This window comes from Lynx rufus, unplaced genomic scaffold, assembly GCF_022079265.1.
Source record: "Lynx rufus isolate CCGP_SWC_20201006 ecotype Redwood Valley unplaced genomic scaffold, mLynRuf1.p SCAF_5, whole genome shotgun sequence".
NCBI lineage: Eukaryota > Metazoa > Chordata > Mammalia > Carnivora > Felidae > Lynx > Lynx rufus.
This window is the reverse complement of record NW_025814867.1, coordinates 2139929-2165442: the sequence shown is the minus strand read 5'-3', so window position 1 is coordinate 2165442 and position 25514 is coordinate 2139929. Positions and strand designations below refer to the sequence as shown.

Sequence of the window (25514 nt, the reverse complement as noted above, 5' to 3'; positions counted from 1 at the left end):
GTAAATAGGGAAAATCTGCTTCGTGGCTCCAAAGTGACTCCCCTCAACATCTAAGGACCTGAGAGGATCCAGCCTAAAAGAGCCAGCCTCCTTAATATCTCGGAGCTGTGGTACCTCTGACAGAAGTAAGGCCACCGAGAAATGTAGGGGGAGAAGGAAAGAGGGAATCTGCCTTCAGAGCTGACCCCCCCACATACAAATACCATAAAATTTGACCTGTGTGCAGATTTCACCCCTTCTACATTAACTGGCACGGGAACAGAATACCGAAGAGCATGGTTTTATTTCACATGTGCAGGGCTGGGAGCGTCAGTGTTTCCAATGCATGAGGTCACAAAACACTTAGAAAAAGCAATTCCAAGCAAGGCAAAGCACACACCTTCCCAAGACCCCCGTGTACATAATGCATATAGTAACACTGGAGAAAAAAGACAGCAGTACAAACAAAATATCCTTGAACCAATTACACATCAGGGACTCATACTGTCCAATATAACATTTTTAAAAGTTATTGACTCCATTCAGATTATTTCAGTGGTAAATAGGCGTTTCTTAAAAATGTTAAACATAATACCAAAATTTACATGACCAGGTAATGTGAACATTCCCCAGGTTTCCTAATGCTCAGGACTAAAAATAATCATATTTGCATTACTTGTGCACATACCTCCACAGGATTAAAGAAATAAAAGCTCGGTGACCCACAGGTTGGGAGGTATGTTGACCACGGGAAGACAATATGTCTTCAAGCCCTTCAGTATAACTCTGATAAAGCACCCATTCAATGGATTTGCATCCCCAGCACGCTACATACCCTTTCACTCCAGGCCCAAAAGCCTGGAGAATTCCTGATGTGAGCTGCTCAGCTCCAGAGTGGCAGAGACCCAACCCTCCTAAGGCCACTAGCGCCTTAGGGTTGAGGGACAAGTTAAGGGCAGCGGAGAAGATCGGAATGGAAGAGAGTTGGTACACATGGGCTTCCCAGATCCCTCAGCTCACAGAACAAAGAGACGGAGAAGGACTATTTCAGATGACTCCACAACAAACTTTGGGCCAGAGCTAAGAGCCTTTCAAACATCCAGTGTTATGGAAGCACCAGGACATCAGCCACACGTCTGAAGCAAAAGAGCCACAGGGAATGGGGACAATCAATATGGATGTGGAAGAATTTGTGGATGAACTGCTATGGCTTATGCATTCTATTTTCATCAAGTTTGTTCATTTATTTATGCCTCTCTTGTTCCAGAAAGATTTCCATCCAGCATTCCTAAAGATGGCGGATGGAGAGCGTGAATGACAGTGGAAGAGGCAGGAAAATGGCAGAACGGAGGAGAAAATGGCAGAAACACAGTGTGGGGCCAGTTCCTAATCCTCCAGGACTCGCAGGCAGTTACAGATTTAATTTTGCCCCCTCATCTCACAGAAGAGGTGAAGCACACAGTCTAAAAAGACCAAAAAACGAGTCTTAAAATTATAAAACAATTCTTAAAAGTTGAAAACAGACCTAACTTTCCACACAGGAAAGGACAATTTCAAGTGAATTTGAAATAATATTTTGACGGCATTTAGCCTAAGGACAAAAACACATCTTACGCTGCATTTCAGGTAAAACAAACGAACAAACAAAACTGCATCCCGCAGATTTCACCCTAGTAATATTTTATTGCTATTTTGAATCCATAATATACAGAAGTGGGATATAGTAAATAAGAAATGACACTGGTCATCAGCAACCAACATTTTCAGAAATAAAATCAGAGAAAGTGAGGTAAAAACCCTGTAATCAGGGCTATGTGGGAAATCTCTATACCTTCCACTCAATTTTGCTGTGAACATAAAACTGCTCTAAAAAATAAAGTCTATTTAAAAAAAAAAAAAGCCCATAATCTGTCATTTGAATTGGAAATACTAATATAACTTATTTTTTTCTCTTCCTAAAAAAAATATTTATTTCCTAGCAATAGCCACTGAAACAGCTTAGAAATGACACTAGCGAGCAGCACTTAACTCCTATAACACTTAAACCACAGCCTCTAAATATTTCCCACTAAAAGGAATCCGGAACTCCTTCCAGAAATTACTTAGTCCAAATCCGGGGCAAAACACGTACAAAATAAGCCCAAAACTGTCAACAACTATTAGGGTCACAACAAAATGCCACAGAAATAATCTGGCTCCAACTGGCCAAGGACAGGAGATTGTGAGCATCAAAAGATTTATCACTTCAACGGACTGAAACACATCAGATATATGAAAAGAGTCAAATTCGTGATACTCCCTCCCAGCGCAAAGAAAAGCTTATGGGTTCATCTTTGCAGTTTGCTGGGGAATCAACTCTTCATTCTGGAAACCAACGAATAGAGGGAAAGAGTCTAGCATCTATCTTGCCTTCGTTATAGACTTTTTCAGAGCAATCAGTTGATGAAGAGAATTCTTTGTAGAAGAACCACAGTTAGTAAATACAGAAGAAATGATGAAATGAAAAATCACCACTTTGGGGGCTGATGGCATGATCAGATTTTCTGAGTGCTCCAAAAAATCCTTCAGAATCCAGAGCAGAGGTAAAAGAAGTTTCCATTGTCTCTTGAATATAGAAAAGCTAAGTAACCAACTAGTCCTGGGAAGCCTATTCAGTACTCTGGCCTACTAAATTCTGTATTAAATATACCAAACTTAAAAAAAAACATCATTTTGAAATCCCTAGTGGAACAGTGACTTTAGGTAATAACCATCAATGACTGCTGAAACAGTCATAGAGGAGAAGATGATGAGGAACTTTCTAGTGGAGGGGTCAAGCTGGCAACACCTGGGTCAGTCTTAGCATCACTGAAAGCAGTGAAGTCTTCCTGCCAAAAAAGAAAAAAGTTGAACGTGATTCTATCCAGCCTCTAGCTGTAACTTTTATAGATCTCTAGCTCTACCAGTTCACAGAAAATGAGGGATGGTACAACACAGTAAACATTACCACAAATCCAAAATGTAGGAAATACGAAGAAATAATATCCAGATAACTTGACCAAGGAAACGACACAAAGAAGGGAGGATGTTTTATAGACTTAGATTTAAGAAATATATCACATACGGTATATGGACCTTGTTTTTATTTTTTATTTTTTAGGTTTATTTATTTTCGAGAGAGACGGAGAGTGGGGGAGAGGGGGAGAATCCCAAGTGGGCTCTGTGGAGCTCAATCCCACAAACTGTGAGATCACGACCAGAGCCAAAATCAAGAGTCGGACGCCCAACCAACTGAGCCACCCAGGTGCCCCTGGACCTTGTTTCTAGATTATGATTCTAACAAAAGAACTGTAAAAAGACGTAATTCCTGAAGAAGCCAAATAAACTAAACCAAAAGCTAACAGAAAGGAAATAATAAAAATCAGAGCAGAGATAAATGAGAGAATAGAAAAACAACAGGAAAAAAAAAAATCAATGAAACGGAGTTTTTTTTTTAAATCAACAAAATTTACAAACCTTTAGCTAGATTAACTAAGAAAGAGAGAAGACTCAAATAACTAAATCAGAAATAAAAGAGGAGATGTTACAACTGATGCCACAGAAATAAAAAAAGATCGTAAGATGCTACTATGAGTGATAATATGCCAACAAACTGGGTAATCTGGAACAAATGAAAAAACTCCTAGAAATATACAACCTACCAAGACCGAATCACAAAGAAATAGAAAATCTGAGGAGGCCAATAATTAGAAAGAAAATTGAGTCGCTAACTGAAAATCTCAAAGAAAAATCCAGGACCAGATGGCTTCACCAGAGAATTCTACCAAACATTTAAAGAAGAATCAACACCAATTTTCTTGAAACTCTTGCAAAAAATCAAAGTGGAGAAAATATTTCTAAAGCTGATTCTATAAGGCCAACATTATTCTAATACCTAAGCCAGACAAGACATAACAAGAAAACTACAGACGAATATTTCTTTTTTTTAATGATTTTTTTTTAAGTTTTTATTTATTCTTGACAGAGAGAGAGAGAGAGAGCGAGCGAGCGTGAGCTGGGGAGGGGCAGAGAGAGAGAGAGAGGGAGACACAGGCTCCAGGCTCCGAGCGGTCAGCACAGAGTCCGATGTGGGGCTCGAACTCATGAACCATGAGATCATGACCTGGGACGAAGTCGGACGCTTAACCGACTGAGCCACCCAGGTGCCCCTACAGATGAATATTTCTGATGAATATTGATACAAATATCCTTAATAAAATACCAGCAAAGTGAATTCAACAACTTGGCATTATATACTATGACCAAGATTTATTCCTGTAATGCAAAGATGATTCAACATATGAAAATCAATCGCCACGTTAACAGAATAAAGTACAAAAACCACATGATCATTTTGAGGCAGAAATAGTTTTGACAAGCTTCAACACCATTTTAATGACAGAACACTCAACAAACGTGGAATAGGAGAAAATCACCTCAACATATTAAAGGCCGCATATGAAAGCCCACAGCCAACACCATACTCAGTGGCGAAAACTGCAACTTTTCCTCTATGATCAGGAACAAGGCAAGAATATGCCTGCTCTCACCACTTCTATTCAACAGAGTACTGGAAGTCCTAGCCAGAGAAACAAGGCAAGAAAAACAAATGAAAAGTTTCATATACCAAAGAGAGAGAGAGAGAGAAAAACTGTTACAACTAATGAAAAATTTTCGGCAAAATAGCAGAATACAAAATCAACATATAAAAATCAGTTGCATTGCTATACACTGACAATGAACAATCCGAAAAGGAAATTAAGAAAACAACTTCATTTACAACAGCATTTAAAAAAATACTTAATAAACTTAAACAAGGAGGTGAGTGAGACTCATACACTGAAAACTACAAAACATTGCTTAAAGAAATGAAGGAAAGGATTAGAGGAACAAACATTAAGATGTCCATTCTACCCAATGTGATACACAGATTCAACACAATCTCTATCAAAATCCCACCCCATTTTCTGCAGAAATTCATCCTAAATTTCATATGGAATTTCAAGGAACCCCAAGTAGCCAAAAACAATTTTGAAAAAGGAGGAAGACTCACACTTCCGGATACCAAAAGATATTACAAAGCTACAGTAATCAACAGTATGATACCAGCATAAAAACACAAACAGACCAATGCAATAGGCTAGAGAGGCCAGGAATAAACCCTCACATATATGCTCAGACGGTCTTCACAAGGACTCTCAGATCACTTGACAGGGAATGGACAGTCTCCTCAAAAAACGGTGTTGGGAGAGGCACCCGGGTGGCTCAGTCAATTAAGCATCCCACTTCAGCTCAGGTCATAATCTCACGGTCCAGGAGTTTGAGCCCCACATTGGGCACTTCTGACAGCTGAGCCTGGAGCCTGCTTTGGATATTCTCTCTCTCTCTCTCTCTCTGCCCCTCCCCTGCTTGTTCTCTCTCTCTCTCTCTTTCAAAAGTAAACTAAAAAAAAAAAAAAAAAAAAGACGTGGTGTTGGGAAAACTGGATATCCACATACAAAAAAATGAAATTGGACCTTTACCTTATACCATATACAAAAATTAACTCAAAATGGCCCAAAGACCTAAATATTAGACCCAAAACCATAAAACTCCTAGAAGGAATCAAAGGGGAAAATCTTCAACACTGGATTCGGTTAATTATTTTGGGAATAGGACACCAAAGCACAGGCACAAAAACAAAGACAGACAAATAGGACATCAAACTTAAAAACTTCTGCCTGTCAAGGGGCACAACCAATAGAGTGAAAAGTCAGTCTTTGGAATGAGAGAAAATATTTGCAAATCATTTATCTGATAAGGGGTCAATATCGAGAATATATAAAGACCTCCTACAATTTAATAAAAACAAAAATCGAATAACCTGATTTGAAAAAGAGGCGAACGGCTTGAGTGGACGTTTCTCCAAAGATGATGGACTAGTAGCTAAAATGCACAGAGAAAGATGCTCAACATCACTAATCATCAGAGAAATGCAAATCCAAACCACAGTATCACCTCACTCCATTATCAAAAAAAGGAGCAAGCGGGGACGTAGAGACGTAGACAAACCGGAGCCCTTGTACATCGTGGTGGGAATGTCAAATCGTGGAACTGCTACAGAAAACAGTAGTGACCTTCCGCAAAAAAATGAAAAACAGAACTAACATATGATCCGACAGTCCCACTCCTGGGTGTGCATCCAAAAGAACAGAAAGCGGGGCCTCGAAGACACGTTTGCACACCCGTGTTCGTCGCAGCGCCATTCACAACAGACGAGAGGTGGAAACGACCCAGAGGTCCACTGATGGGTGAACGGATAAACAAAACGTAGTATGTACCTACAAGGGAATATTATGCAGCCTTAAAAAGGAATGGAGTCTTCAACAACGGAAATACGCTTAACACGACTGAATGGCACACCTAAAAATCATTAAGATGATCAATTTGACACTAGGTGTTTTTAATCACGATGAAAAAAAGACAACTGAGATAATCAGGAAAAACTGAACACAAATTCTCTACACAGTTAATTGCATTTACTCCTGGGCTCACCTGTCACAGATACAACTACTTAACCCTGAAACGGTGGGAGACGAAAGCACCTTCATTGAGAGGTAGAAGGCCTGGCTTCCAGCCCCAGATCTCCTACCTAGGTATTAAATGATTTTAAAGAATCTCTATTACCAGGGCACCTGGCTGTCTCAGTCACTAGAACATGCGACTCTTGATTGGGGGATTATGAATTCGAGCCCCACGTTGGGTGTAGAGATTACTTAGAAACCAAGAATTACTATTACTTTTATTGGATACAATGGCATTATGGATACGCTTTTTGTAAAGTATTTTTGGGTGAAGTTATGCTAAGACTTGCTTCAACATATTCCAGCCAAAAAAGAAAGAGTATGAGGCACCAGTACCTGGGAAAGAACAGCAGGATCGTCTTAACTGTTGAAGCTGCGTGATGAGTAAGTACCTGGGGATTCGCGATGCTATCCTCTCTACTTTGTGAATGTTTTTATATTTCACGATAAGAAAGTTTAAAACAAAATAAAGGGAGAAAAGGGTGCTTGGATGTTTGGAAAGGATGGAATAGCATGAATTTATCACACGCTATTGTTCATTTTTAAAAAGCATTACAGGGGCGCCTGGGTGGCTCAGTCGGTTGAGCGTCCGACTTCGGCTCAGGTCACGATCTCGCGGTCCGTGAGTTCGAGCCCCGCGTCGGGCTCTGGGCTGATAGCTCAGAGCCTGGAGCCTGTTTCCGATGCTGTGTCTCCCTCTCTCTCTGCCCCTCCCCCGTTCATGCTCTGTGTCTCTCTGTCTCAAAAAAAATTTTTAAAAAGTCAAAAAAAAAAATTAAAAAAAAAAAAAGCATTACATTTTGGGGCGCCTGGGCGGCTCAGTTGGTTGAACATCTGACTTCGGCTCAGGTCATGATCTCACAGCTCGTGAGTTCAAACCCCGCGTCGGGCTCTGGGCTGACAGCTCAGTGCTTCAGATTCTGTGTCTCCCTCTCCCTCTGCCCCTAACCCACTCGCATTCTGTCTCTGTCCCTCTCAAAAATAAATAAACATTAGGGGCGCCTGGGTGGCTCAGTCGGTTGAGCGTCCAACTTCAGCTCAGGTCACGATCTCGCGGTCCGGGAGTTCGAGCCCCGCGTCGGGCTCTGGGCTGATGGCTCAGAGCCTGGAGCCTGCTTCTGATTCTGTCTCCCTCTCTCTCTGCCCCTCCCCCATTCATGCTCTGTCTCTCTCTGTCTCAAAAATAAATAAACGTTAAAAAAAATTTTTTTTAAATAAAATAAATAAATAAACGTTAAAAAATAAATAAAGCATTACATCTCAACTTGTGTTTAACAAATTAAAAAAAAAAGGAAACTAAAAGAAAATTGAAAGAATTTTCAAGCTTCAAGTAAATGTTCCTCACCGCCTCCCCCAGCCAAAACCCAACAAAACAAAGAAGGCAAGAAAACGAGGAGGAACGGGGAACAGAGGTGCAAAGGGTGCCGCGGGGAGTGGCCCGCCAGTTTCTGCCGGGAACAATTCCACGTCGTGGAATACAAAGCAGGCGTGAGAAAGTGCGGAGTACTCCCAAGGCACACAGGATGGCCCTGCCTGATGGCATCCAAGAGAAAAAAGACACAAAGTGCAAGACAAAACATAAGGAAGCTGACATCGCAAAGCTCAGGACACGGGGTGAGAAAGAGCCACACTGAAGAAAGCGGCAAAATAAGCAGGTAGGCAAGTCGACCACCACCAGGTGTGCCGGAAGGTGCCGGAAAAACGGCATCAGGCAGCGTGGTCTGGTGAAACCCACACAAAACAGAACCGGAAAGGCAACTAGAATGACCCACTAAACAGGGTCAGGTCCCGAGGCAGAGGGAGGGTTTGGAAGTACAGTCATCCCGAGGCCAGGACGGGGTGGCGAGCTAGGCGTGGCACCGTGGAGAAGGGGGTCAGAACCTGGGAGCCGGCCTGCCACCCCGCGCAAGGCCACCTCTCCTGTGATCCCGCCGTCTATCAACTGTATGAAAAGAAAGGCCAGGGTCGTGCTCTCCAAAATTGCTCCCGGCCACAAGGACGACGAAACACAAGGGGATACAAAACGAGGAACCCACTGAAATCTCGACTCGAAGACACATGGGAAACTTGCCTGGCGGGGTCGCCGTCAGCATCTTCGCTGCCTGCGACAGGAGAGGTGGCCCCCAGGATCCCCGGGGACTCTGTGTGTCGTACACGGGAAGGCAAGGAGGAGGCTGAAGAAACCCCGAGGCAGAATGCGCACCGGACCCAGCAGCACAGGCAAGGAAAGCAAGCCCTAGCAGTTGCCGCCTTGACCCTGATCGCTGGCCCCTGGCAGCGGGTTACCCACTCACACTCCCCGCTTGACTGCTCCAGAACAGGTGCCTCCGGGCGCCCGTGCCTGACGCGGTTGGCACGCCCACGTGATGTTTAAATACTGACACCACCCAGTGCCTCCTGAGTGACTGTGCCCCGCGTACCTGACGCCACGCCTCAATACTCTCCCCGCGAAACCATCCTGAGGTAGCTAAGTTATCCTCATTTTCAGATGAGGGACCCGCGGCTCAGTGAGGTCAAGTCCCGTGAGGGCCGCTACCTGACCCAGGAGCAGTGGGTGAGCCTCTCCAGGCAGGGCGGTGGAGAAAGACTCTCAATCACAAAAGGGCCACCGCTGAGCCGAGGTCGCCAAGCTTCCCAGTGCAACCTTTTCTAAGAGGAGAGCTTACTGACCTCGGCCTCAGGGTCAAAGGGTATCTGGCCTCTGGCCCAAGAGGCTTGGCCGGCAGGGTGGGGTCACTCCAGAGGGTCCAGAGCCCGGCCGCATGGCACCACGGTCCTATGGCCAGAGCCCCAGGATAACGCTGACGGGGTGGGGGATGGAGGGCTGGGTGTGGGAGCAGAGGCCACCCAGCAGGGAAGACAGTCCCAGCCACCCACAGCTGGGGCCCAGGGGAAGGGAAGGCCTGGAGGCCCCGACAGAGCACGAAGCCCTGCCGCTCCCCGCACAGCTCCCAACTTCCCCCGTGGAGAGCAAACCTCAGTGCCTCACAAGACGCAGACCCGAACCCGGGATGAGGGGTGGGGGTGGGCGCCGGGGAGGGGCACGCAGCCTCCCCACTCTTCTTCCAGGGTAACAGACACCCTACACTGAAACCGGCCAACCTCCTTCCGGGCTCTGGCCCGAGTAATCGTGGACAAATGGAAACCAGCCTCAAGCAAACCACTCTGAAAGACCAGCAGGCTCTAAGCCCTGTGCGTTCTCTTTGCACAGTCAGAGGTGTCTGAATCCTGCACTCGCTCGTAACAGATACAACTACTTACCCACGGGACAGCGGAAAAGGAGGCAGGGGACCCGGCTTCCAGCCAAGAATCTCCTACATACCCTGTCATTCTGCCAATGCCCTACTTCCCTCGGCCTCAGTCTCCTCACCTTCAAACAGGGAAAAGTAGCCTGTCCTTCATCACCTCCCCCAAGCGGTGCATAAAGGGAGCCAAGGGAGGGAAGCCCCCTCTGAGTTCCTCAGCAGCGGAACCCTTAGCATCCCATCGCCTACCACCGTGCTCCTGTGTCTTTCCAGCCCACCCCCGATCCCAAAGGCCCAGGAGCACAGGCAGTAAAAGTATCACTCAAGGCCCGGGACAGCACGAGCCCTGTGTCCCCGCGGGTTTGGCTGATGCCCTCAGTAAAGGTGACTCTGCCAGAGCCAGCGGGGAAAAGAAACCATTCTTCTCCAGTGGCCAGAGGGGCCTCCCTCTTGCCTGTTCTGGCTTACCTGGCCACCCCGCCCCTTCCCCAGAAGCTCCTTCCAGTGATGCTGGAAACTGCCCAGGTCCTAAAGAGGGTTTCAGACCGCCAGTGTTCCTCTCTGTTCTGCTTTTAGAGGCGTCCCTTTCAGGCAACCCCGTTTCGGTGCGGCCCTGTGAGCTCTGCGGACAAGGAGGGCTCACTCCACATCACCTGGAAAAGGGACGCTTGTTCTGACATATGGGACGTCAGTGGCCTCGCAGACGCACATAAATAAGCAACTGGCCATCTGCGGAGGAAACCAGCCCATGCTCGCTAGGCGGCCCCGGCGCAAGTTACTGCTCAAGCCAGGCTTGTGGCCGAGCGTGCGTGGGCAGGGCTGGGCAGCAGAGGCTGCAGGGGGTAAAGCAGGCCACCCGCTCTGAAGAGGGACGGAGGGTGAAGGGCGAGGACTCCGAAGGGGCGCACAGGGCAGGGCCAGGTTCAAGGAGCCCGCCGCAGGATGAGCTCGGTAATCTCTGCCCTGGTGCCCAGTCTCATGGGGATCCCATAGTAGGCGGTGCCCGGGCTGACGTACACAAACGTGGTCTGGGCCACCTGGTAGAGGCCGGCGAAGAAGGGGTTGAGGAGATAGGCTGCCACGTTCAAGGGGAAGATCTGCCCGGCATGCGTGTGCCCAGAAAGAATGAGGCTGATATCCGGCCGAGCCTGCAGGGCTCTCTTGGCAGCCAGGGGCTGGTGAGCCAGCAAGATGGTGGGGCGGTCCGGGCGGCAGCCCCCCAGGGCCTTGACCAGGTCCATGCCGTGGCCGTAGTAGTGCAGGATGTCCGCCTCGATGTCATCCACCCCAGCCAAGCAGATCCAGTCGTCGTCCTCGTCGCCCCCGGGTTGGGCCCCCGTGGCGGAAATCCTCACGTTCTCGTTGTGAAGGGGCCTGACGTTCAGGGATTCCAGCAGCGCGAACCAGTTGCTGACGTCCGACGTGTAGTACTCGTGATTCCCCGTGACGAAGTAGGCGCCGAGGCGCGAGCGAAGCTGGTCCAGAGGAGCGACCGCCGTCCGCAGGCTGGAGGCTTCCGCGTCACAGAGGTCCCCCACGATCACCGTGACGTCTGGCTGCAGCACGTTCACCATCCTCACGAACATCTCCATCTTGGTCCTGCCCACGGTGGGGCCCAAGTGGATGTCGGAGAGGAGCGCGATCTTGAGGCCGTCCATCGAGGGAGGCAGCTGACGGACGGGCACCTGCACGGTCTTCACGGCCGGGGGCTGGGCGGCGTTCAGAAGCCCGGCCACACTGAGCACAGCGGTCACTGCCACCGCCAGGGCCGGCCTGACCGCCACCTTCCTTGTCTTGTCGAGGCCGCCCACGACCCTGCCGCTGCGCCAGGCCACGAGCTGGTAGGCCTGCTCCATGCCACTGAGGGTGCAGAGGAAGAAGACCATGATGATGTACGCCCCGAGGCAGGAGTAGGCTGCCAAGGAGAAGAGATAGGGCTCCTCGGCCACTAAAAAGAGCATGGTGAAGAAGCTGGAATGGGCCAGGGCCAGAAACGCCACAACCGCCATCTTCCAGAGCTGGAAACAGGCGGACTCGGCGCCCGGGCAGTGGCTGAGGTTGCTGACTGTGCTCCGCCAGATGTAGAGGGAGCCAATGAGCATGAGCGAGTTGGCAAACAGGGCGAGCTGCAGGCGGAACAGCCAACGCCAGGCCCGGAGCTCAAGGCTCCCCGCCAGACAGGAGCGGGACACCATCATGGACACGAAGACAGTGCCGGCGGCCAGGGCAGCCTTTGCACGCAGGGACAGCGGCCTGAAGATCGCCATTTTTCTCTGCTCCTAAGAGGGTCCCCTGCCAGTTCTGGGCGGGCGGGCTCTGGAAGGTGAGCTCCTTAGAAAGGACAGTGGCCAAGGAGAGGATTCCAGGTCAGCTCCGCCTGCAACCAGGAACCCGCGTCAGCTTTGTGGGATATTAGAGCTTCCTTGTCCCCATTCAAAACCTGAAGGCCACTCACATCTACCCAACCCACCTGGAATCCAAGCCACTCAAATCTGGCGGTTGCTACACTTGATTATTAAAATACAGACACGGCGGATTGTAACGTGATAGGCAGTTCTCATTTTCTTACTTACAGTGTTCTGAAAATAGGTAAAAGTGTTTCCACAAAGCACAGGAACTTTTTTGTTTTTATAGTAAGAAAAACATTATCCTAAATTTGCAGTTTGCAAAGTGTGGTCCGGGGCGAGCCTCGCGGGAGGATCATGTGGTCAAAACGATTTCCACGATAACCCTAGGCTGTACCCGCCTTTTCCATTCTCATTCTCTCACGAGTGCATAGTGGACCCCTCGTGAGGCTCTGTGACATGTGACCTGGCAAGGACTTGACAGACGTGAAAGAGATTTGCAAAAATGTAAAACAGTGCCACTCTTCCTCCTAAGCTCTGGGGAGAAATATTGTTATTTTTCAAAATACATGTGTGTGTATATATATACAGTTAATATATAGTTATATATATAAATATAGTTTGTGAACCTATAACGATTATTTCTGAAATAAGTTAATAAATAGTTTTAAACTTTCTGTTTTAATTTCTAAGGTAAAGTTAGCCCAGGGAGCTGCCCTGTCCACAAGCTCATCCATAAATGCCCATCTCTCCCTTCCCCCAACCCTCCCAGGTACGGGTTAAAATCCGCCCTCCTCCTCTCTCTCTGCCAATGTTCCGGGGAACTGCTCCCCAGTGCCCCCTGGCCAGTGGTTCTCGAAGCTGCGTAGCTCTCACTCAAGGGCTCCTTCAGGCCTTTAAGACAACAAAAACAAAAACAAAAACGGAGCGTGGAAACCACAGACCAGAGATGGAAGTTAGCAAGAACTCGATTTTAGTGATCTTTCCCCAAGAACCCCATGTTCCACTGTTTTCAGCAGGTGTTTTTCAACTACTTAAAATTTTCACCCTTGGTTTTAAAGTATGACCTCTCTCTGCCTAGGCAAGTTACTGAAAGCCTTTTAGCCAGCGGTGCAATTTACAAGTCAATGGGCCCAAATTCCACCACCTTCTACTGAAAACACGCCCCAGCCTCGGCCCATCCAAACTTTCGGAGGAACCACAGCCGGTTCGCTGAACGTGCAGGGGGACAGGTGCCCATTTCGATTGCCTGCCCGCCCCCCACCCGCCAACCTTTCCGCGGCTGTGATGCTGGCCTCCCCAGGCGGCGGTCTGGAGGCCCCTAGGCCCCCGCTTTAGCTCTGACAAGTGAACTGGGGCTGTCCATCTCCCCCGCCAATCTCGCCCGCCCCACCAACTCACCTACTTGCTCCGCCAGACCCCCCTCCAGCAACGCGGGCCACCACCTGCAGCCTACCTCTGGCCCACCCTTGGCCTGCACCGCCAGACCCTGAAGATCCGGGAAACCCAAGCCAAAAGCAGGCAGCAGGGAGTGCCGAGAAGGGGACGAGATGTTCGAAAAGACAACACTTCGAAGGAAATCAATCCAACGCTTCCATCGCGCGGGCCTCTCCTGACCCCATTTTTCTCCTTCCGGAGCGCTCAGCAGCTCCCGAAATGGGCAAGGGAGGGCGCCTCACGCCAGAGCCCACGGCGCCTCCAATACTGCGCGCTCCGGAAACCTGCAAGGCTGGAAGGGTCTGGGCGCACCTCGTCTCGCCTCGTCCTTGCACCGACGGGGAAGTGGGTCCAAACGAAAGGGGAAACGCGGGCAGAGCACGCGAGCCGCAGGGCTACCGGGAAGGACGCGCGCCCCGCCCGGCCCGCCCCCGACGGGAGGGCCGGCCCACTGCCTGCGCCCCGTCGGCTGCCTGCCGGCCTGCCTGCCTGCCTGCCTGCCTGCCGGGGCGCACTCGGGAGCCCCGGGCCCACGGCCCGCAGGACCCCCGCTGGCCGCCGCCGCAGCCCGGACCCCGCCAGCCTGCCCCCTCTCCTGCGGACTTACGCGCAGGCCGCGCGCAGGGCCCAGCAGCAGCGGCACCAGCAGCAGAGAGAGAAGGCGAGCAGCCCCGGGCAAGTCCATCCTCCGGCCTCTCCGCTCCGCAGTCAGCGCGCCGGCCAGCCGCCCCGCGTCGCTCTGCCGAGGACCCGCGGCCTGGCGCCGCCCCTCGTCGGCCCTGCGGCCCCGCCCCGTGCCGGCCCCGCCCACGCCCCGCCCCTCTCCGGCCCTGCAGCCAGCCGCGCGCCGGCTCCGCCCCCGCTCCGCCCCTGCTCCGCCCCTCGTCGGCCCTGCAGCCAGCCCCGCGCCGGCTCCGCCCCGCGACCAGGGAGCCGTGGCCCGCGGCAGGGAGGGGCGCGGAGGAGCCCGGGAGGCGCGGGCGGGCGCGTGACCCCAGGTGGCTCTATCTGGATTTTTCTAGTGGCTGCGGGTGGGAGGGTCCCTTTGGACGGGCAATCGGGAGGCCCGACTGTCAGCAGCTTGATAAGGCGTCCCGGGGTTGGACTTCAACCAGGGTCTCCCTGCTCCCTGGCTGCCTGGAGAGGACCGAAGGGGGAAGCTGAGAGCCGACACACCTAAGGGGACGACGTACGCGGCGGTTCGCGACGGGTGGTGCCTGCACCCACCTGGTACTTGTCATAAAGGCAAATTCCAGGCCATCGTCCCAGAAGCTCTCAGTCAGAAGCTCTAGGAGTGGGGTCCAGAAATCTGCATTTTTGCAAGTGTTCCACGTTACTCCAGCGCATGCAGAAATTTGAGAACCACCGTGCTAGGTCGCTGATAGTTTTAGAGATTATGGTTCAACTGCGACAAAATCAATTCCAAATGCCAACCCTCCAAAGCACCCGGCTTTGCGGCATTTCTACTTCTGCACGGTTGGGATTTGCGAGATAGGAGAAGCAGCAGCACCCCCGCCTTTCAGTTTGGCACTTGAGTCCCTCAACAGCCTTGCACCGCAGGGAATCTGACAGTTGGATGTGAAATGATACTGTATCTTTGACTCTTGGGGGAGAACAGTCCCTGTAGCCTCAGTTAAAATCCTGTCCTGGCCCGTTCCCCCTGAGCTCGGAAAATCCCACGTCCTCTTCACTGTCACTTGGAAAGTCTTAGCTTTAATGGAAACTAAGTTTCAGAGGGAAATCACTTTTATTGTTTCTCAGCGTATTTGTTTATTTAGCGTTTTAATCTTAATTCCAGTTAACGGAATGTTATATTAGTTTCAGGTGTAGAGTTTAGTAATTCAGCACTCCCAGACCTCACCCCATGCTCATTAAGACAAGTGCACTCCTTACTCGCCGTCACCTAGTTCACCTCCCCTCTGGTAACCACACTAGTTCTCTAGAATTAAGAGCACGCTTTCTCTCTTATTTTTTCCCCTTTGCTTGTCTGTTTTGCTTCTTAAATTCCACATATGAGTGAAATCATATGGTATTTGTCTTTCTCTGACTGATTTTGCTTAGTTAGCATTATATTCTCTAGCTCCATCCATGTCATTGCAAATGGCGAGATTTCCTTTCTCTTTGTGGCTGAATAATATTCCGTTGTATATATATGCCACATGTTTTTTTTTAAAGAGATTTTAAAATTGTTTTACATTTATTTATTTATTTTGAGAGATATATCAGGGGAGAGACAGAGAGAGAGAGAGAGAGAATCCCAAGCAGGCTCCACACTGCCAGCGCAGAGCCCAATGTGGGGCTCAAACCCATGAACCGTGAGATCATGACCTGAGCTGAAATCTTAGCCAACTGAGCCACCCAGAGGCCCCAACCACATCTTCTTTATCAATTCAACAATCAGTGGACACCTGGGCTATATCCATATCTTGGCTATTATAAACAATGCTGCCATAAACATAGGGGTGCAAGTAACCCTTTGAATTAATGTTCTTGTGTTCTTGGGGAAATACCCCATAGGGTATTGCAATTGCTGGATCATAAGGTAGTTCTATTTTGCTTTTAAATATATGTTGCTTTGGGGGCACCTGGGTGGCTCGGGTGGATGAGTGTCCGACTCTGGAGTTCAGCTCAGGTCCTGATCTCAAGGTTCATGGGTTTGAGCCCCACGTTGGGCTCTGCTCTGACAGAGTGGAGCCTGCTTGGAATCTCTCTCCCTCTCTTTCTGTGCCTCCACCACTCATGCTCTCTCTCTCGAAAAATAAATAAATAAACAAATATTGCTTTTAAATACATACATATTTTTAAAATTTCCAGCTTTATTAATTATAGTTGACATAGCACAAAATTCATTTGTTTTAAATATTTTATTTTGCTAACTCCTTATTTTGGAAAATAAAAGGTAAGGTTAAATTAAGCTCTTTCTGTTAATAGATTCTGTTTCTCTCCCGGACTAGACTTTAGTTAGGCTCCTCCTGTCTTTGCCTGGCCTGCATTGCCTGGTTAAGCAAAGAATCTGACCAAGTCAGTTTAGGAAAAATCCCCCCACTCTTGACACTCGATCAAGTTCCTCGTCCCCTACCTTTGACTTCTAAGTCCTTGACTTGCCCTTAGCAAGAATGTCTTGATATCCCCTCTTGTAATTTTCCACCCCCAGCCCCCTCACTCTGCCGGTCAGCTATAAATCCCCAGCTGTCTTTGCTCTACTTTGACTTCAAACTTCTCTCTCTCCCTTACTGCAACATCTTGAAGGAAGTCTTCCTTACCCTTTTAACAAGTATCAGAATAATTTTTTCTTTAGCATTATTTTGTACAACTTGTGGATCATTTAAAAATCTGAATTTAGTTTTTTAAAAATGTTTATTTGTTTTTGAGGGAGAGAGAGAGAGAGAGTGCACACACAGGCGAGCAGAGAAGGGACAGAGAGAGAGAGGGAGAGAGAGAATCCCAAGTAGGCTCTGCACTGTCAGCACAGAGACCGACGCTCTCACGAACCGTGAGATCACGACCTGAGCCGAAATCAGAAGTTGGACGCTTAACCGACTGAGCCACCCGGGCACCCCCAGGCATTAATTTGGTTTTTAAACGCTGGGAGAAATAACTCTACAAGTCAAGAATAGTGGTTACTTATGGGGATGGGGGAGCTGAGATTGGGACCCCACCCATGCAGTGGCTTCTGGGGTTCGGGAGGGTTTTGTTTCTTGAACTGGAGGGTGGTGGTTACAAGGGTTTTCTCCATTAAAGAATTCATTAACTTATTTGTTTTGTGTCAGGTTCTGTATCTGTTTTTAAAATAAGTTAAAAAGTTATATTTTACTTTTAGAAAGTGTTTCAAAAAAACCTTTTCTTATTATGTAACAATAACTAAAATTCCGTTTGTTGCCTCCCTTCTCTTTCCCCACCGGACATTTCCTTGAGAAACAGAGAACCAGTCATGGCTTTCCCTGCTCGGATCCTTCTCATCCCTGGAACACCAGCTCCTTCTCCTTGTACTGGGAAGTCCTTTCCAAACTCTGCGATCCTGGTCCAATACCGAACAGCAAGGGCTTTGGAAGTTGGTACACTTGAGTGAAAATCCCAGCTGTGCCTTCTGGGTGACTGTGGGCAAGTTACTTAACTTCCCTGAGCTTCAGCTCCTTCACTGGTAACACAGGGATAATAATATCAAACTCACTGGGTAGTTGGGGAAGTTAGCGGAGGTGATGGATAGAAGACATTAGCACATACAGAATGTTAGTAGGACAGCTGATGATGTCAGAATCAGGCCTGTAGGTTAATTTCCTGAGTTTGATAGTACAAAGTCTAAAGATTAAACAATAGTTTTGTATTTATTGATTTTGATACTCGCACCATGGTTATATAAAAGAATGTCTTTGGTTTTAGATAATAAAAGGGCATCACCTTTGCAAGTCTTAAACAGTTCAGGAAAAAAATGTGTATATACACACACGCAGAACAATAAAGCAAATATGGTAAAATGTTGACATTTTAGGAATCAACCAAGAATTCTTTGTACTGTTTTTTCTTTTTATTTCTTTTTAAAGTTTATTTATTTTCGGAAGAGAGAGAACACAAGCCAGGAGGGGCAGAGAGAGAGAGGGAGACACACAATGCGAAGCAGGCTCCAGGCTCTGAGACGTCAGCACAGAGCCCGACACAGGGCTTGAACTCACAAGCTGTGAGATCATGACCTCAGCAGAGGTCAGATGCTTAACTGTCTGAGCCACCCAGGTGCCCCTCTTCTTTTTCTTTTTTTAAGTTTGTTAATTAATTAACTAACTAATTAATTAATTTAGAGAGCATGAGTTGGGGAGGAGCAGAGAGAGAGAGAGAGAGAGAGAGAGACAGAATCCCACGCAGGCTCCACACTGTCAGCACAGAGCCCAACACGGAGCTCGAACTCACAAATCATGAGATCATGACCTGAGCCAAAATCAAGAGTCAGATGCTTAACCGACTGAGCTGCCAAGGTGCCCCATGTACCGTTTTTCTTTTTAACTTTTTTCCAAATCTGAGTTATTGCAAAATGAAACTTTAAAAAAATCTTTTAATCCTTAGCACGTGGCAGATTTCAACTTTTCCCACCTTCTTTCCCAGTTTGTAATAAAGACCCACGGTGATAACATACAGCAGGCATTCGTAACTGAATCGAGGCACAGGGATTGACAAAGGCCAGCAGCCTAACTCTGGCCTGCTGCCTGTGTTTGTATGGCCCGTCTGTTAAGAATTATGTCTATATTTTTAAGTGGCTGGGAAACAATCAAAAGAAGAATAACATTTTGTGACATTTGAAAACGATATGCGATTCCGATGTCTGTGTCCACAAATGAAGTTGTATTAGAACACAGCCACTCCCCATCCTCGACATTGTATGTGTAACTGCTCTATTGCAACAGCGACCTTGAGGCCCACGAGGCCTAAAATATTTTTTATCTGGCGCTTTACAGTGAAAGCTTGCCCAGGGAGTGTAGATCGCAGTTTGTTTCCGAGATTTTAGTACTTGACTTTGTATTGTACTTGAGCCGATGCTTTACCAGCAGTGTGTCACGTCTGCCTCATAATCCAAATTGCTATTATTGCCCGCATTTCACAGATGAGAAACCTGAGGCACAGAGGAGTTAATTGACTCACCACAGGCTCGGTAGTAACGAAGTTCTGAAGTCCTATTGCCTGAATTTAGCAGGAGTTATTCTTCCAAGGCTGTGCTTCTATTGATACTTTATTTTTTAGTGCCTGCCCAAGTGCGCGTGTAGAGTTTGCTGCCCCAGGTTGTGGGGGACATGAAATGACCAGGAGCAGGTGGTTGCCCTGTGGGGACTCATCTCCGGTGAGACATTTACCTGCACACACACAGTGCATGCTCTCATGTAGACCAGTGCTACTCAGAGTGTGGTCTGAGTACCAGAGGCATGAAATATGTTCCGGAATTCAGTATGGGTCTTTAGAAACCTGTGGCAAGTTGAGAAAGTTTGTCAGGTGAATCAAATAACGAAAACAGAAGATGTGAATTTTCTGTGTCTATTTTTATTTCCTTCTACTAGTTATTTTTATTTATTTTATTTTATTTATATTTTATTTTACAGCAGGATCAGCCCTTGAACCATGGGGAGAAGCACTGATAACCACAGAAACAAAACTGATCCTTCACCAAAGATGAAGTTTTAAGAAGCACAGGGGCCTCATGTGCTAAGAACAATGAAGGGGAGAGAGAGGCGTGGCCCAGTAACACAGATGAAAACCCTGTTTTTCTATCCCAACGGGGCTTTTTTGCACACAAGACTCAATCTCAACCCCTTTGGCCAATCTGGTTTCCCTTACAGTCCTAACAAAGATTTCTTATTCAGCAAATTTCAAGTCTTAATGGCAGTTCGGATCTGTATTTCAGCATAAACATTGAACTAACTTTACTTTTCTAATATTTAGAAAATTCTATTAATTGTAATTTATAATAGGTTTTAGAAGTATTAAACAATGTATGTTAAAAGCAAGGAAAAAAACAAAGCCTCCACTAAAAAGACATGATACCTTGTTATACAGCTTCCCCCCCCCACCTTCTCTTAACCTGAAGGAAAACCTGTTTGGGGCTTCTTCCCCCCCCCTTTTTTTTTAATGTTTATTTATTTTTGAGAGAGAGAGAATCCCAAGCAGGCTCCGTGCTGTCAGTGCAGAGCCCGACCCAGGGTTCCATCTCGCACACTGTGAGATTGTGACCTGAGCCAAAGTCAGATGCTCAACTGACTGAGCCACCCGGGGGGCCCCCAAAACCTGTGTGGGGCTTCTAAACACTAAAGAGATAATTTTGGCTTAGACCAGTGTCTCAGTCTGGTGCCAAACTTCCAGTGGAATTCAAATCCACATATTAAAACTTTATCCATAGAGGTTATCTTAATAAATTAATCCTTCACTTTGATCTATTCAATGGTCTTAAAATTTCCTGTTTTTTTTTTTTTAATTTTTTTTTCAACGTTTTTATTTATTTTTGGGACAGAGAGAGACAGAGCATGAATGGGGGAGGGGCAGAGAGAGAGGGAGACACAGAATCGGAAACAGGCTCCAGGCTCTGAGCCATCAGCCCAGAGCCTGACGCGGGGCTCGAACTCCCGGACCGCGAGATCGTGACCTGGCTGAAGTCGGACGCTTAACCGACTGCGCCACCCAGGCGCCCCAAAATTTCCTGTTTTAAACAACTGCATTACTTGATTAAAACAATGTTTAAAAAAGAAAAAAAAAAGGTATGAATGACACCTACGTGCAATGCATGATCTCAGATTGGATCTTGAACCAGGGGGGACAATAGATACAAAAAACATTATTGGGGCAATTAACGAAAGTTGAATATAGACTATGCATTAAAAAAATAATATTCTATCAATATTAAAATTCCTGATTTTGATAATGACCCCGTGGCTATGCTCTTTGGAAATAGACTGAAATATTGAGGGGCAACGGGGTATAACTTACCTCAAATGGTAAGAATAACTGTATAATATCTATATTTATATTACATGTATATGATGAGGCAGCAATTATGGCGCAAATAAGGCAAAATGTTAACTATTGATGAATTAGGTATAAGGCCATCCAGGAATTCTTCTGTCAAAATAAAAAGCTATTTAAAAATAAAGCAATACATCCTCCAGCCTACAGAGGTAGACAGTTCTGCTCTGTAGCAATTCCTTATCTTTCTCACATGTCTTTACGTTTTCTGACCCAGAAAGTCCTGAGGCTTGCGTCCCGGGGTTAAGTTGTGCAAGCAACTGATGGGTATGGTTATGAAACAATAAAAAGATCAAATTGTGAAATAATTGGCCAGCAGTTCATCCAAAGTCCCAATAAAAGTCAGCGCTGTGCATCAGGAGTTGGATCGCACCATGTGGCAGTCATGAGTGTGAGGATGTCCTTGTCCCCGTGTCCTCGAACTTCCTTTCAGGAGTTTGAGATGTCTAGACACGTAAAAATGCCCCAAGTGAGACGTGACTTCGGGAAAAAGAATTGATGACTTTGCTTTAAACACTCCTTTTCTCCTCTGTTCTTTCTGTCACCTGACTGTTAAGAGCATTTCCTTCTCCAGGAGGTCTCAGCTCCTTTCCCTGTCATGTCTTTGGTCTCGGCCTGTGGTTTCTTCTTCACCAGGGCCCTGAGAGGTAGCCCACCCTCTCTGTCTTTACAGCCACCTCCGCAGCTGGGGCTCACTTCCCTCAAAGATCACGGTTGTTTGCCGGCTCGATAGAAGGTTGCAACTAGCTGTGGCCAGAAGGGCTATTCATTCTGACAACCACGTTGGTCCATCGGGGTCCGACATTTTATCCAATTTCTGGAGCTGTCACCATCTGATGAGAGGAATTTCCATAATCTGGGTTTCCAGTTTCTCTTCAAAGACCCGAAGATCTCATGACACCAGGCCCTCGGGCCCTTGGGGGGTAACAGTAGACGGGAGATATGCATCGGGACATATTTTAGGCACGGCTGGCCCCTCTCGTAGGCAACAGTCTCCGTCCATCTGGTCCACTTCACTGTTGACATACCTTGTAGGCTCTATGAGATAGTTCACTTTGTAACTCCTAGATCAGAGAGGATCAGTAGTAATGTGACCACAATCTGTGGAATTGCCACATCAAACAGATCTATGCGACAGATTCACTAGTCACCTGTCTTCTGAGCCCTAGGCTGCTGCTCTAGACTAGATGACTGCTATAAACTGACGGTTTCTGTCCCCACCCTCCAAAGTCATGTGTTGGAGCCTAATTCCTCATGTGATGGTATTCGAAGGTGGGGTCTGTGGGGTCTTTTACGTGATTGGGTCATGAGGACAGAGCTCTCATGAATGGGATCAGTGCCCTTATAGAAGAGACTCCAGACGGGCACGTGGGTGGCTCAGTTGGTTAAGCTTCCAACTCTTGACTTGAGCTCAGGTCATGATCTCACAGTTTGTGGGTTCAAGCCCTGAGTCAGGCTCTGTGCCAACAGCAGAGCCTGCTTGAGATTCTCTTTCTCTCTCTGCCCCTCCCCTGCTTGCACTCTCTCTGTCTCTAAATAAATAAATAAATAAATAAATAACTTAAGAGGAAGGGGGAGGAGGAGGAGGAAGAGGAGGAGGAGGAGGGGAGACTCCAGAGAGCTCCCTGGCCCCTCGTACCATGTGAGGACACAGTGAGAAGACAGCTATCCGTGAAACCAGGAAGTGGGCTCTCACCACAACTGAATCTGCTAACAACTTAATCTTGGACTCCTCAGCCCCCAGAACTGTGAGACATAAATTTCCGTGTTTAGCCACCCGTCCCGCGGCATTTTTGTTACAGCAGCCTGCACAGTCTAAGACAGTTACCCAACCCTCTTTGGGGCCCACAGAGTACTCTGCCCGTGTCTCCATTCCAGCTCTAATGGTAGGGTCATTGATGATTTACTTATCCGTCTTCTCCAGGCTGTGAGCTCCCTGAGGAAAAGTTTGCTGTTGTTTCTCTGATAGGTACCTGGCACCCAGCAATACACTATAGGTTTATGTAGAAGTAAAAAGCAATAGATGTCTTACCTCTGTTCAACTTGAAGTTCCTCTTGGTCAAGGATGTATGTCTGATTCACCTTAGCATTCCAAGGCAGGATTTGCTATAAGGTAGATGCTGAGCAGTGTATCAAACGCATGAATAAATTCATGATAGAAAAGAGAATTTGTCATTAATGTCACATGGGAGAACACTGGCTCCTCAAGGGGGGGCGCCACTGTTAGACATAGCTCTGTTGAGGCCGAAGAGCCCCTGAAGGAGGGGTCAGCCACACTAGGCGGGGGCTGGTTTCACTTCCTTCTACAAATTGTGTTGAATTGCGATGGAAAGCACTGTTCCCCTGACTTCCGCCTGCCCACCCACCTCCTTGCTCCTCAAAGGCAATGCACAGAACCGTTGCTGTTCCCCTCTCCCTTCCCCCACTCTTCATACTCAAGCCCTCGAGGCCTCGGTTGAGTCCCTCACACTTTCCCGTCTCCTCCCTACAGTTATCTTCTGTGGGGCTGGCGGGTTGGCTTGCAATATGTGAAGGTAGGCTGGGATCCAAGCAGCTCCCAAAGATTTCACTGTCAAAGCAGAGTGGCCTGGAAGTGGCCTAGAGCTGATGGACCCGGAGGGGCTGGGCCAAGGGTGATGGGGGTGACTCCTCAGTGGTGACCAACCGGGACCACACGACGTGTCAGCAGAGGCCACAGTGTCCGTTGGACTTAGTGGGAGTGGCAGGACCCGGGGGACCAGGCAAACTGCCCTCCCTAGCTCTGCTCTCTCCAGAGCCTCCTTCCCTCCATTAGGAAGGGACAGTTAAAAACATTTTTTTTTCAAAGAACAAGTAACTATAAAATAATTTCTTAAAAATATATATATAACATATATATATAATTTTTATGTTTATACATCTATGGCATAAAAAATGATGTGGTGGGTATCCTCATACTCACTCCTATCCCCTCACCCCCATGCCACCCTCTCCCAATTCTTGCTCCTTCCTTCCACCTTACAGGAAACCACTTTCCAAGGTTTTGATTTACAGGTTTTTTTTTTTAATGTTTATTTAATTTTGAGAGAGAGAGAGAGAGAGAGACAGAGACAGAGCACGAGCAGGGGAGGGGCAGGGAGAGAGGGAGACACAGAATCCGAAGCAGGCTCCAGGCTCTGAGCTGTCAGCACAGAGCCCGACCGGCGTGGGGTCAAACTCACGAACTGTGAGGTCATGACCTGAGCCGAAGTTGGGCACTTAACCGACTGAGCCACTCAGGCGCTCCTATGGTTTTTTATTTCATTATGGTTTCACTCTGTGTTTCGTATGAGCCAGACTGTACTGTTTGCAATCCTAAAGGATATTTTGTGTACTTCAGTATATTTTTAAACTCTAGACGAATGGAATCACTCCATGTTTGTTTGAGGTTGTTTAGATTGAAAAGTTGTTATGTGTAGCCGGGATTCTTTCATTTTCCCCTGCTATAAAATATTCTTCTATGCACACATACTTAAAAAAAAATCCACTCTTCTGCTTATAGGGCAGGTTATTTCCGCTTTCCGCTATTTATAACAGTGTTGCTGTATCTTACCAAAAACACTTATTACTAAAAAAAAAAAAAAAAAAAAAAAAAATGAAGTGGATAAAATGGACATGACTTTAACCAAGTAATCCAAATTAATGTTGCTGCTAAGGGCAGACGTTGTGTTCTGCCCATGTGACACCTGAGAAGAATGCAGTATTGCTTCTGTGGTGTTCTAGTCAAGCACTTAATATGTATCTAATCGTGGAAAACATCAGGGAAGTGAAAGACCTTTTATAAAATAACTGGCCTGTATTCTTTTTAAAAACAGACTTTATTTTTTAGAGCCATTTTAGATTCTCAGCAAGATTGAATGGAAGGTACAGAGATTTTTCCATATACAGGACTGCCCACCCCTCCTCGGTTCACAACCCTCTGGGGAGCTTCCCGGGTGAAATACGAAACCAGCCTCTGACTGCAGAAGGCAGGGAGAGAGAAGGAAAGAGGCAGGCCACTCCAGGCTGGTAGGTGGCAATTTTAATCAGCAAAGGGATTAATACAAGGCAGCAAGATGAGTGGATCCCTGCCCATGCCCACCACATACAAAGAGGCTTCACCTGGGTTTAGTCAAGTGCACTGTGCAGGTGTTCTCAACACCACATTGCTATCTCGAGGGGGTATCGTTGGAGCGGCTTCTGGGAGCAGAAAAGGCAAGTGGGACCCACGTTCTAAGACAGGGAAGTGGATGAGGAGCCTCCTGGGTCCAACTCACAGGTTGATAGCAGTCACGTCTTTTGGATGCCCTCCCCCAACACCCCTGCCACCACATGTGCACAGCCTTCCCCACCATCCAAAATCTGCATCAGAGTGGTACATCTGTTACAATCAGTGAAGCTACATTAACACATCGTGACCCAAAGTCCGCAGCTTA

General features: G+C 47.4%; 2 protein-coding genes across 3 annotated transcripts in view; both read right to left on the bottom strand.

Moving 5' to 3' along the window:
* Positions 1-14326, bottom strand: part of GLB1 (galactosidase beta 1) — an 85788-nt gene extending 71462 nt beyond the window's left edge. For both annotated transcript variants that reach the window (XM_047100224.1, XM_047100225.1), the window contains exon 1: positions 14195-14326. In XM_047100224.1, the coding sequence (XP_046956180.1) occupies positions 14195-14272 (78 nt within the window). In that variant the 5' untranslated portion in view covers positions 14273-14326. The remainder of the gene's footprint in view (positions 1-14194) is intronic.
* TMPPE (transmembrane protein with metallophosphoesterase domain) lies at positions 10729-14283 on the bottom strand. The gene is made up of 2 exons (XM_047100226.1): positions 14195-14283; positions 10729-12182 (listed from the first exon to the last, which is right to left on the bottom strand). Exon 2 carries the CDS (start codon positions 12070-12072, stop codon positions 10729-10731), a length of 1344 nt encoding a protein of 447 aa, XP_046956182.1. The 5' UTR covers positions 12073-12182; positions 14195-14283.
* Positions 14327-25514: the final 11188 nt, after the last annotated feature.